General features: G+C 43.3%; 1 protein-coding gene across 3 annotated transcripts in view; it reads left to right on the forward strand.

Annotated features, from left to right (window-relative positions):
- Nucleotides 1-4,778: 4,778 nt before the first annotated feature.
- SLAIN2 (SLAIN motif family member 2) overlaps nucleotides 4,779-12,668 on the forward strand; it is a 32,528-nt gene continuing 24,638 nt past the window's right edge. For 2 of the 3 annotated variants that reach the window (XM_083860942.1, XM_083860943.1), the window contains exon 1: nucleotides 4,781-5,155. In XM_083860942.1, coding sequence (XP_083717068.1) covers nucleotides 4,797-5,155 — 359 coding nt within the window. In that variant the 5' untranslated portion in view covers nucleotides 4,781-4,796. Of the gene's footprint in view, nucleotides 5,156-12,668 lie in introns of all 3 variants that reach the window. The other variant, XM_083860944.1, reaches the window with a different exon arrangement.

Genomic DNA, 12,668 nt, shown 5'->3' on the forward strand with positions numbered 1-12,668 from the left:
TGGGTTCCCCAGTACAAGGAGAACCAGACATTGCAGAGAGAGTCTGGCAAAGGGCCACAAAGATGCAGGGACTGGAGCCTTCCTCCTATCAGGAAAGGCTGAGAGCTCAGACCTTACTGCAGAAAAGAAAAGATAGGGAGCATGGCTCTTACTAGTGCATACAAATGCCTGAAGGGAATGTGCCAGGAGGACAGAGACAGCCTATTTCCAGTGACAGGACCAGAGGCATTGGGCATAAACTGAAACACAGAAGGCTCCACCTGAATATCAGGAAACTTTTTTTTGTACTCTGAGCACTGGCTGTGCACTGGCACAGGATGCCCAGCAAGATTGTGGAGTCTCCATGCTTGGAGATAGTGAAAAGCCATCTGGACATGGTCAAACAGGTGGCTTTGCTTGAGCAGGGGGCTTGAACCAGATGACCTCCAGGTCCTTTCCAACCTCAGGCACTCTGAAATTTTGTGATATGAAATATTTATTACAATGCTTAACTGTGATGATAATATTTGAAAAGGACCATCAGTACACTAATTACAAAAAACTAAAAAGAGTGAAGTACATAAATTACCTAGCTATGTGGTATGCCATGAATATCAGTCTCTTTAGGAATCTGATTGTCCATTATCCTAGAATTGCTCTGGCTCCTGAACAGAAAATACCTGTTTAAAGAGGGCTGTAGTCAAAATGTGAGCATCTTTTTTTTTTCTGTGCAGAAAAAGAACAGGCATATACATTTGTGCTAAAGAGCTACATTTTCTACTTGATGATAACAAAGATAGATGTACTTTCAACAGCAGAATCTGGCTGGAATTTCCCCTGCCCTTCAGGCAGGCTTGTAACTTCATGAGACCGATGTACTGATCGTGGGTCTCTCATCAATGACACTGTCAGCAGAAAACACTTTTTAAAAAAATTATACAGACTTTTAAAGTGTATTTATGCACAGCTCTCTGCTGTTTACAGTTTTCAGGGGATGGGTACTGAAGATGTGGGCAGAGACAATGACTGCATTTTTGAGTTTCTGAACTCCAATCTGAAGGGCTAAATGCTGTCGCACCACTGACAAGTCTGATATACTCAGAGGTATCTTTCATAAATAACTGAAGTTACAATGTTGGTTCTTTTAGTAGAACCAGATGAAGAGTTCTGACTTTAATTCTGAAAGAGACATGACAGGAACATGTTTCTTCCAGTCTGTATGCAATGCCTGCACATGCCATATATCCTAATGATAAAGAATATATTTTGTAAAAGGTTTAGCTAAACACTGCCTAAAAAAAAACATGTGTGGGCCTGTTAAGCACCTCCTTTGAGAAGTCTGGCAGGCAACAACCTTCTGCAGGAGGGGAATAAACAAAACTGCTTAAAACCAGTCTGGTTTTCCAGGTGTCAAGTTAAATATTTACAACAAATGTTAACTTCCCACCGTGCATCTGCCCATCTTCATGTACTGTTCCCCCTGAGGGATTGTCTTCCAGATGACAAGTGAAATCAAGGTTTCAAAGTCAGATTCTAACAGTTTTGACAGATGTAAAGACAACAATTCAGCAAATCACAGCCACAAGAAACTAACCACAGGGCTGTCCATGCTAGAGAGCTCAAAGGTCAGCAAAACAACACTCCTGGTGGCCCTTTTCTAGGAACCACTTGTCAGAAGGATGTGTGTTGAATTATTTGAATGACATGAGAGCCTTGCTCAGACTTCCTTTTCTTTGGAGAGACTGCTCCTCATTTCCTCTCATCTCATGAGTTTAGAACCTCCCCCAAGTCAGACAAGAGAAGGACCCATCATGTCCTGAGATCTGGAAAACATTGCTGTGAAAAGGCTGCTTTTCACCTCCCTTTCTGTGAAAAGGCATGGGTGCAATCAAAGCTGTTCACAAAACACTCTGCAAGAGATCTAATTTCACATACAGAGGAAGTTCTCTTGCTCTTCTGACACAGTGGAAAGGTTTCATTTTTGTGGCATTACTATCAAGTAGCACTATTTATGTATAATCACCCAGGGGCCTCTGCTTGGGTGCGGTCTCACATCTGGCCAGTACAAGCTTAGAATCTGAGGAACAAGAACTGACTATGGTGACTATTAAGCAGTGACTCCCTTTGTTAATTTCTACTGCCCTTACTCTTTGTAAAAATAGCAGATGATTCAGCAGTTCTGAAACTTTTTTCTAAAACTTTTTTTCTCACTTTTCTCCCCCTTTGTCCATACATATCTGCAGGGAGTGTATCTTGTGGAGAGAAAAAATTGCTACAGCTGCTGGCAGCAAAGCAACAGAGTCAGCAGAGGACAGAAAGTTGGAGTAGGAAATCTGGAGGACAGACAGGCCATAAAATAAACTAGGGGAAGAGGAAGGGAGAAGGAAGTAGAGGAGAGGCAGGATGCAGGCAGTGCACTAACCATTGAAGAGCTCTCAGAGCTGCTGCATTACCTAACAGAGGAGGCCCTTAAACATGATACAATCACCAGGAACTGCTGCAGTTTTGGCAGCAGCTCCCAGGAGCCGGGGTCTCTTTGTGGCCCTGGTCCTCCTCTGCACTGCCTGTCTACATCTCCTGGCAGAGCCCTTTGTCACAGCCCCTCTTCACACTCTGTTACACTCCCAGTTCCAGCCACCAGTCTCATCCTGATCCCAGCAGTTGCAGTATAAAAAGGATTAAACTCCTCCTATTGCTACCAGAAAAACATGATTAATTCTAATGACTGAGGGTTTCTTGTGCCACTGATATTTGGCCTGAGAATAGTTATAGAAGAATAAAGACGTTATATTGTGTAGTCCTGCTATAAATGTTCTAATTTGGAACAAACTTCCCTGCATAGGTTAAGACTCACCAACCACTGAATTGTCAGCAGTGCCACTGTAAGTGTCAGCGTCATGGAAAATCCTTATTGTAAAAAACCTTTTTATAGTAGTTTTCCTTGTCTTTTGGAGGACTATAAATTCTTTTGATAAGTAACTGTCCTCACAGAATATATCTGGATTTCCTTAAGGCACATGACTTTGTACCATATCATACAGACAAAAAGAACAAGCTGGATTTACAAACTGATTTACCGACCAGTCTCTAAGGAGTTATGATAGTCATTAACATGGTGTCAGTGAGCAGAGTGCCAAGGTCTCAGATCATGAGCCAAAACCATTTAGTAGTTTTACAGCTGTGAGAATTATACAAAATCTGTGGTAATATCTGCTGCTGATAAAAAGTTTGTTTCACTTGCAATAATGAAGACATTACCATAAGAGTAATTTAAATTGCTTTGTTAAAAGACACCAGCCCTGACGTATTTTGATAAACATTTCAGGTGATTGTTGTTTTGGGAAAACAATGACATAAATTACATTTATGGATCAAAGGCCTGGATTCTGGTGAGAATCTAACAGTAACAGGGCAAAACCATCCCAGAATAAACCCTCAAATAATGCTGTACACACAGAGAATGTAATCTTTGAATGTATAAGGGGAGAGTGTTGCATAAGGCAAGGAAGTGACCCAGTCTTGTAAGGATGCTGTAAACTCACACCTGGCAGTCTCAACACGCCAGCAGTCCATCCACCACACTTAACACAACCCAGATTGTGTGGTGTTTACTGCCCCTAAACTTTGCAACTTCTCAGCACATCCCACAGGTCTGAGCACTCCAATCTTACTTTCCTTCTTCTCTTCCTGAGCCTGGTAACCACTCCCGGCAATGTCATCCCCTGCAAACTCCAGTCATCCTCTGGCCCACTTGCTGGTTTTCTTCCTCTCCCCAGCTAAAGCAAGCTCCAAAATGAAGCTGTTGAATAGATGGAACTCGGGAAGAGGAAAAAATTGTGAAGGGATGGAAATAAGGACGCTGCCTCAGTGGCTTGGGGAAGCGGGACACAGCTTCCCCACAATGCCAGCCGATTAAATTTGGAGACAATTTGTCACAAGACACAAAACATCCCAAGAAATAGGACAGGAGGCAATGGACAGAAAGCAATGCACGGAAGTTCCACCTGAATATGAAGAACACATTGCCCAGTGAACACAATCCTGTGCCCTGAGCTCCAGGATGACCCTGCTTGAGCAGAGGTTGGACCAGATCAAAGACTGTGGTCCCTTCCAACCTTACTCATTCTGTGATTCTGTGACAAATCCTCAAGCCCCACTAATTCTCTAAATCTAAAGGTGTAAGTTTTGCTATGGATGGCAAAATCACCACAACTTTTAAAAGAATATGCATATACTTATACAAAATGTAGACTCAGAAGTCTAGACTCAGTTCACACGTCTGTCATACACAGTAGGCCCAAGGCTGTCACCTAGGCCTTGGACCAGGGGCACACCTTGTATTCTTTAGAGGTTTTGAACGTTTTTGGAAGGTATTCCGGGGCTTCCCATACGACTCCTGTCTGGGACCTGTGATGCCAAGAACGGGAGGCCGGGCCGGGCCAGGCCGCTCCGTCAGGAGAGAGGTTACCGTAGGTGGCCCTCGGAAGGCCCCAAGCGGGGCTGAGTCACAGCCGCCCACTGCCGGGGCCGCCAGCCGCCGCCACGCTCGGCCACTGCAGGCCGGGCCGTACCACGCCATCGCAGGCCATTCCGTGCCGTGCCGTGCCGTACCGTACCACGCCATCCCGTGCCGTGCCGGAGGGCAGGCGGCGCGGGGGGCGGCGGTTCCGGCGGCCGGGCGGGGCGGTGCCATGGCGGCGGCGGATGTGCGTCCTGCGCCCCGCCCCGGCCCTGCCCCGCCGCCGGCCGCCCGGCCGCGTAGACGGGGCGGCACGGCCGCCTCTCCCCGCGCAGCCGCCGCTCTGCCGGCGGCCGCCATGGAGGATGTGGGCTCGGGCGTGAACGCGGACGCGGAGGTGCGGAAGCTCCAGGAGCTGGTGAAGAAGCTAGAGAAGCAGAACGAGCAGCTTCGCAGCCGCCACGGCGCCCTGCCCGCCGCCCCCGTCAGCCCCAAGCGCCTGCCGAGCGCCGGGCCCTCCTCGCCGCCCCCCGCCGCCTCCCCGTCGCCCGACGGCCGCTGTCGCAGCCCCAGGGCCTCCGCCCGGCGCTCCCTCCCCGAGGAGCCCGGCGGCGGTGACGGGGGCGGCGGCGGCAATGGCCTCCTGGACGAGGCGGCGGTGCTCAGGCCGGAGGAGCTGGAGCGGCTGGCCGGCTGCGATGAGGACGAGACCGGCTGGTGAGGAGGCGGCCGGGGGCGGGCTGGGGAGGAGGCGGGCAGGGCTCCGCGTCTCTTCCCCCGCCGTGCTGGGGGGAAGGGGCTGTCCCCAGGCGTGCGCTGATGTCGGAGCGGCTCTCGGGGCTTTGTGTGCGAGGCAGCCTCGCCCTCTGGACTGGGTGAAGGGCGTAGTGAGCTCTGCGGGACGTACCGAAGCTGCCGGGGCCGGTGTTTGTGTTTCCGCGCACGGAGCTCCTCGGGCCCGCCGGGGGCCCCGCGCTGCTGTTGGGCCGCGGGGAGCGTCACCTCGGGCTCTGGACACCCCGGGGCTGCCCCAGGACCGGCCCTCGGTGCTGTCGGAGTGCAGGCGCGGGGCAGGCGTTGGGAAACTTGGGGGAAATTTCTAGGGCAATTCAGAATTAGCCAGAGATACTGTTAGATTTCAGACATGCATCAGGCATCTTTTCTGCCTCGATCTCTTTCAGCCGTAAAGACAGCGAATGTAACACTTTTCCATAAACTTGTTGCCCTTAGGTGTTCTAATTTATTGCTAATAATGTAGGATCACGGTTTCCCTTAGGTGGTTCCTCGTTATAAATGGACTGCTTACCCTGCTGCTCCAGCAGAAACAGCTGCAGGTGGCTGTTCGGCTTGTCATTATTGCACCTGGATGAGCTTCCACTGATAACCAAGAAGACTGGCTCTCTCCAGCGCCACGCTGTCTCCAGCTGTCGTTTTGGAGTTTCCTGTGACAGTTGTTGAGGGGCAGCCTCAGAGCTGCAGGAGAAATAGTGGGGAGGAGCACCGTGTAACACACGTCAACAGAGAAATGCAGGGAAAGCGTTACAGGGCCAAAAAGTGTAACACAGGCACGCTGTCTTGCGGCAGAACTGGTTGTAGGTCCATCTACAAAGGCCTTTGGAAGCAAACATGCAGACAAATTTACAAAACAAACAAAAATGTCTTTCAGAGTTAGAAACGCCTTTAAAAATGCTGGAATGATTCCATGCATGAGCAATGTTTTAGTTGCTCAGGGAGGAGACAATGTGTGCATTTCCTTGGAGAAGTCATTTGCGTGATACTCGGCCTGATCCACTGGAGAAGTATGAGAGCATAAGTTTATTCTCATCCAACACTAAATTAACACAAGGCATCATCTCCCAGAAGATGAGTCTGTGCAAGGCAGCTACTCTTATTTCTCACTGTATGCCTTGTGATCTACAAGGGCTTACAGCCCTTGATGGAAATACAATATGGTAAATTTGCACAGCAAGTTTGGAATGGGATAGCCAAATTTGTACATGTCATGATTTCTAGTGACAATAGATCTTACTGCTTTATATATTAATTTTAAATCATGAGTAACATAATGAGTCTCTTAAGTGAAAGGGAGTGTCCTGACAGAGTGTATGGTGACAGGGGTGGCATAAGTGCTGTGTGTTTTTGTTGACGCAGTTCTGGGCACTCACAGGGCAGCTGCATGGTTCACTGAGCACTGCCCTTGCTGGTGTCAGGTGTTTGGCTGCCACTTATTGTGGCACCGACATGTTTCTGTGCAAGTTCTAGTGCTCAAAAGATAGCAAAACTAACAGGCAGTCTTCTGCACATCTTCATTCCTTTACTAATATTTTGGCAACTATAATGCTGAAGTGTTTTAGCAACTAATTTTTAATCTCAAGCATGGTACGCTGACTGGGACACAAGTGCATGAAACAAAAAAAGAGCAGTTGTAATGGAGGTTATTGCTCTTAATGAAATTTGAAATTTTCAAGCCATCTAAAAGAAACAAGCCCATGAAGATGGGAGGGGTTGATGTGGATTTCCCTTAACATTTCATAAAGATCCTGCTCCTAAGGCCTTGCTTATGCAAGGTCACTCATAAAATAATTTATTCAATTGAAAGGGTGAATGTACTTGATGAAGAATTTCATATGAACTCTTTGAGGTTCAAATGGATTTGGATCACTATGGCTTAACCCAAAATCCTGTTTAAATTTAGGATTATACACTATCAAAATCAAATGCCCCTTAATAGCTGAGCAAAACTCTTGTGGAAACAAACTAAATTTAAATCATTGTTCATAAAAAATTGATTCATCTTGCCTGTTTTGCTTGTCTATTGCTTCTCAATAGAGAAGTTAAGATTTGTCTGTACTTTTGATTTCAAAAGGACCTTGCTGTGGGCAGTAATACGTTATAAAGGGTGCTGGTTATCGCTGGCCTTTTCTGTTTTGTAAAATACAGACATTTTCATACCCCATTATGCAATTGCCTGCAGCCTTGTCATGGCAGAAGAAATATTTTTCTTAGAAAGAAAGAAATAGTTTTCTTAACTGTTAAAATTACACTGTTTTACATTTAATGCTCACATGAGATTAGTGGCTGTGAATTTAAGACAGAAGACTTGATACTGTGATTGAAATTGATACTAGAATGTGACAAGTTTCTTTAAATCTACGTTGTAGAGTTGATCAGCTCATTTTTAGCTTTTAATTCTTTGAATGCATTTAGATAGGTAAACAGAAGAGAAGTGTAAAGTGAAAAAGTAAAGGAGAAGGTGCAACTATCAAACAAGCAAAGGAACTTTGGCACAGCTGGTTTAATAGCAGCATTAGCTATTAAAGCATCCTTACACTATTAGTGAACTTCGTGACTGTTTATATTTTTGCTTGATTGTTTTTCTTCTCTGTGTTTAGTTAAATCCAGATACACTTCAAGTTTTAAACATTTTTGCATGAGCCAATATTTAAATTATGTGGTAAATTATTAAAAACATTCATAGAATTCAGATTGAGTTTCTTGTCCATGTGCTTCTGAATGCTGTTTAATATGCTGAAACTTTCTTCCTCATAAGGTCCTGAAGGTTGCAGATGGGCACATCTGTACTTGCACACTGTACTGAGCTCTGCACAGACCCATGGAGACTTTGCTTTAGGCCTGCTCATTATTTCCTCCATTATCAGTGACTTTCCTAATCTACTCTGTGGGTGTTCCTGTTCAGCTGTTCTTGAACTAGATTGCATCAAATTTAATTTTTTTCAAAATTCAATCTGAATGGGTCTTTTCTTACTGTTGAATTGAAAAGACAGAAGGGCAGAAGGGGTGACCAGAGTGGAGAAATCTTCAGAGGAGTGCTGTGCACCTCCTTACCTGACTTGCTGGGTAAGGTTGGGTGTGGATCTGCAGCACCTTGGAGACATCTGGATAACAGTGTGCAGGGTGGCTTGTCATGCTGCTTTTAAAAAGAGATTATTTGGTCTTGAGTTTATTGCAGGATAAGTGTGCACACGTGGACAATTATTGTAGATTAGTTACTGTGCTGTACCCACTGTAACTTCCTTTGTGGTAACTTGTTACACTGTCACTCATCTAAGCTTTCTGAGAAGTTTTGTTTTTAAATGTGAGGAGAACATGCAGTGCTTTTCTTCAAAATGTACTTTGCAATATGTGCATAAGAGAGTATAGACCTTGCTGTGTATCTATTTTGTACATGTAATTTCTCAGCAAAGTTCAGAACAGTTGTGTCCTTTTTAAATGACAGTGCTATAAAAACTAGCCCAGCACCCATATTTTCATGTCAGCATAAAGTCTCCTTGGTAGGGTTAAAATAGCTGACAATTGACTGACCTCATTTACAAACAAAAGGCAGTTACTGTGTATTTAAAATGAAATTATTTGGGTTTTTTAATACTAACTAAATAGCTAAAAGTAATAGTTTCAGTGTTTTCTAAGTCCTCAGATTGGTTGTGTATCCTGACTAGTTAAAATGGAAGGCACATGCTTTTACTGTTATACTCCCTCTCATTCAGCAGCTATTTCTAATTTGCACCTGTTTATAAGAGTGTAAGTTTCCGTTCTAGCCGTCCATTATCGTTAGTTGGCTATGGGCCTGTTTGAGATACACACTTGTCATCTGTAATGATTGTCTTCCATCTCATATTGCTTGATGTCCCTTGAGCACTGGAATTGTTTTGCAATTCTGGTTTGCCATAGTGAGCTGGGAAAGTATACCATGACTATTTTAGGGTAGAGCTCCACCTGAATGAAATCCCATTGCTGAAATTACCTTGTAACACTTCCTGTTCAACTGCTAGATTTCATTGTAATAATGTGGTTTAGGCCCCTTGGAAGCTGGACAGAATCTAATCAATTTCTGTTCCATGGTGTAAGTAAAGGAGAAAATGCTGCTTTTCATTTTGTGGCAGATAAAAAGTCAATTTGATTTAAAGTTGTTAGGGTTTAACCAAATTCAGATAATGTCTTCACAAACTAAAAAGATAATATGAAAAGAATCATAGGAAAAGCAAGGGTTATGGAAGTTGCCAGTTTTCTAATGAAAAACAACTGGTAACATTAATAATACTCACTTTGATTATTGTCTTTGAGACATCCATGTTTGTTGTGAAACAGATATTTGAGGACTGGAGGGAGAATCCTGAGGAAGAACTATTCCCATTTCTGACTTTTTTTTGTGATCATTATAGCTTTTAAACGTGTTTGATATTTAGATATAATGAAAGTTTTGATAGGGGTTTCCTTTACTATCCTAATGATATTCCTGAAATTTACTACATAGTCATGCCTTGTTTAGGCATGATTCATGTTTCTACTACTTGTAGTTGTTGGTAGAGATCTCAAGCATAGTCATTAAACAGAATTTTATTTTGGAACACATTTAGTAGGACACAGAACTTCTTAAATTTTCTCTCTTCAATTTTCTCTCTCTTCTTTGCTATGTAAATAGCAACAATTCTATGTTTGAGCACATATGCTCTGACAAATTCCTTATGAAAAGCTTCTCAAATAGTGGACAGTTGTACAATTTGTGTGATAGTTCTAGGGAAGCTACATGATGGCGTTTTTGATGGCCCATTTCCCATTCTACAACATCCTTTTCTGACATGAACATGTTCTTTTGGATGAGGAAATGAATAATGGCGGTAATTTCCAGCAACTAGTTGGGGCACAGCAAACTATCTTTAATTGCTGGGCACAGAAAGATAGTTGTGTTCTGAATTGCAGTTTGCAACCTCTTGGCTATTCTTAATTCTACTTAAAAATCGTATCATGTAGCTGAGATGTGCCACTGGAATATGAAGGTAAAGTGTTTTTGTAATATTCATACTCCAGAGTTTATATTCATAGACTGGAGTTTGCTGTAATTTGTGCATCTCTCTGAACTAGAAGTATTCTGTGAAGTAGAGCTGAAAACTAATAATTACAGGCTAAGCAATGTATATCTCATCTGTAGCATAGGAATTTTGTGGGGTGGGGAGAAGGAAAGGAAATCTGTGGGCCACATAAGTGCAGGGATGTCACTTAATTTTTTGACTGATTTGTCTTTCAACCAGAGGTGCTTTTCAGATCTTTACCATCTCCATTCAAAATTCTCCGTCAAAATTCTAACGCGTTTAAGCTATTTCAGATAGGGTTTCCTAAAACTTTTAAATTGTCTTTAAATAGTTTATATTGACACTTTTGTATACTAAATTATCTGTTTCCAAGACTGTCTGGTATTATCGTCTCCTGATTTATGTATTTTTAGTAGCTTTTCACTGTGAAATTTCCTTTTCATATTTTAGGGGCATTTCTTACTGATCTGTCCTTGGATTTCAGCTTTTTCTCCTCATTGTGTCTTCATGTTTTTCATCTTGCATTTGCATGCATCATGTTTTGTGTGCTCCCATTTAATTTCCTTTATTGTACCTTCCCATTTTTGCTTAAAGCTAATGTAGCTAAAATAAACTAGCTCTAACTTCCACTTGCCATCTTCTTTCTAATTCACATTTCTGACTTCATGTTCATCTGCATGTTTTCCCCACACTGTTAAACCGAGCGGTGGAAGGATTTTGACACAAAAAGGCACTTCCTTTTTTTCCCCAGTTAGAATCTTGGCTTCTTGTTTCATGCCTGTGGTAACTAGCCTCCTGTATTTTAATGCACTGGGAGGAGGTGTTCCTCAGGTGAGGTAATCTGTACACTATATTCCACTCCTACTGCAGTGATGTGTCCTCTTTCTTCAAAGCCTTTTCTGACTCAGTTATGTCCCAGTGCAACGTGCTGCAGCTTGCCCCATTTGGCTGGTATCATATATGCTTGTAGTCACTGTAGTCTTCCTGCAAAAGCTCTGCCCTTTTCTGTGCTGCAGCTTCCTGGAACTAATCAGTAGAGCCCATGGCTGCTTTCAGCCTTAGGTTGTTGCTGCTGTGGTGTGGTTGACTAGTAAGAACCAAAGGAAGGAAACACTAATGGTTGCAGCAGAGTCATAGTGTCTGGTCTTCTTAGTGTTGTTTCAAAGTAGATCAAAGTTCCTGAGCTCCTTTTAATATACCATTTTCTACTACTTTACCTTATGTCACTGAGTTGTAGAGTATTTACTCTGTTGTGGAGAGATTGGAATATACGTTTCTGGTGTGTTAGCATTTGTAGTATGGGTGGCAGCTAAGTTGTCGGCTTCCTCAACTGTTTTTAAGTTCCTGTTTTGAGAGAGTTGATTTATAGTGGTTAAAGATGTATGAAGTTATTCTGGTAATCTTCAGTCTTGAAGTTGCTGTACTCCCAATCAGTGCTGTTGTATTGCTGTGGAATGCATTAACAGTTATAAACGGGGTGTCTTCTGGAAGGTTCTTCACTGAGAAGGACCTGTGTCTTTTGGGTCAAACAGTTTGACAAAGACCACATAGCTGTGTGAAGTTACTTGTACATGCTCCATGTATCTGTTCTTTTTCTGATGTTGGGAAGAGAGAAAGAGGTACTAGAGGCATCATTGATTCTTAGCCTTTTCCTTGGTCCTTTTGGTTTTTGTAAAATCCAAGATAGGCAAAGCAAGTAGAATTGAGTCTCAAAACTTGAGATTGGCTGCTCTTTGTCAGGTGGAATATTAAGATCACTGCTTTATAATGAGATTTTATAATTGCCTGATGTGCAAGAAACTGCCCTGGAAGAGCTGTCTTGTCACTGCATCAGTGTACATGCGTGTGTTGTGAGGTAGAGGAGTTGCATGAAACGTGTATGTTCTTAAGTTCTATCTTTCCTTGAAGTCTAAGTTATGAAACAAAGGTTGATGAAGGAAAACAGTTGACTGGAAAGAGATGGGGAATATGTAATATATATTTGGTTAGAAAGAGAGGTACAAAAGAGGGAGCTGTGTGAGCCTGGATTGCTTTAGTAAATAAACTTCTTGTGAAACAAGTGCAACATTTGGGAATTCCTGAAAAGAATGTGTTGAAGCTTAAAATACCAGGTAGAGTTTTGATTAGAACAATCTTGTAGATTTGTTGAAGATACCCCTTGAATGTGTTTCTCAAAGAGGACATGCACTTTAATTTCTTGCCCTTTATACTGGCTGCTATTATAAACACTCTGAATGTGCATGGAACTTCTCAAACACAGCAAGACGTGTCAACTATCCAGAGATCTAGGAGTGAGTCTGCCCTGTACTGGGCAAAAGCTGGCCTTGTTGCCTTTGACACTTCTTTGTATTGTATAAACATACCTTAGGACAGAAAGGAGTACAGGCAAATACTAAAAAGAC

This window comes from Zosterops lateralis, assembly GCF_965231275.1.
Source record: "Zosterops lateralis genome assembly, chromosome: 5".
Taxonomy (NCBI): Eukaryota; Metazoa; Chordata; class Aves; order Passeriformes; family Zosteropidae; genus Zosterops; species Zosterops lateralis.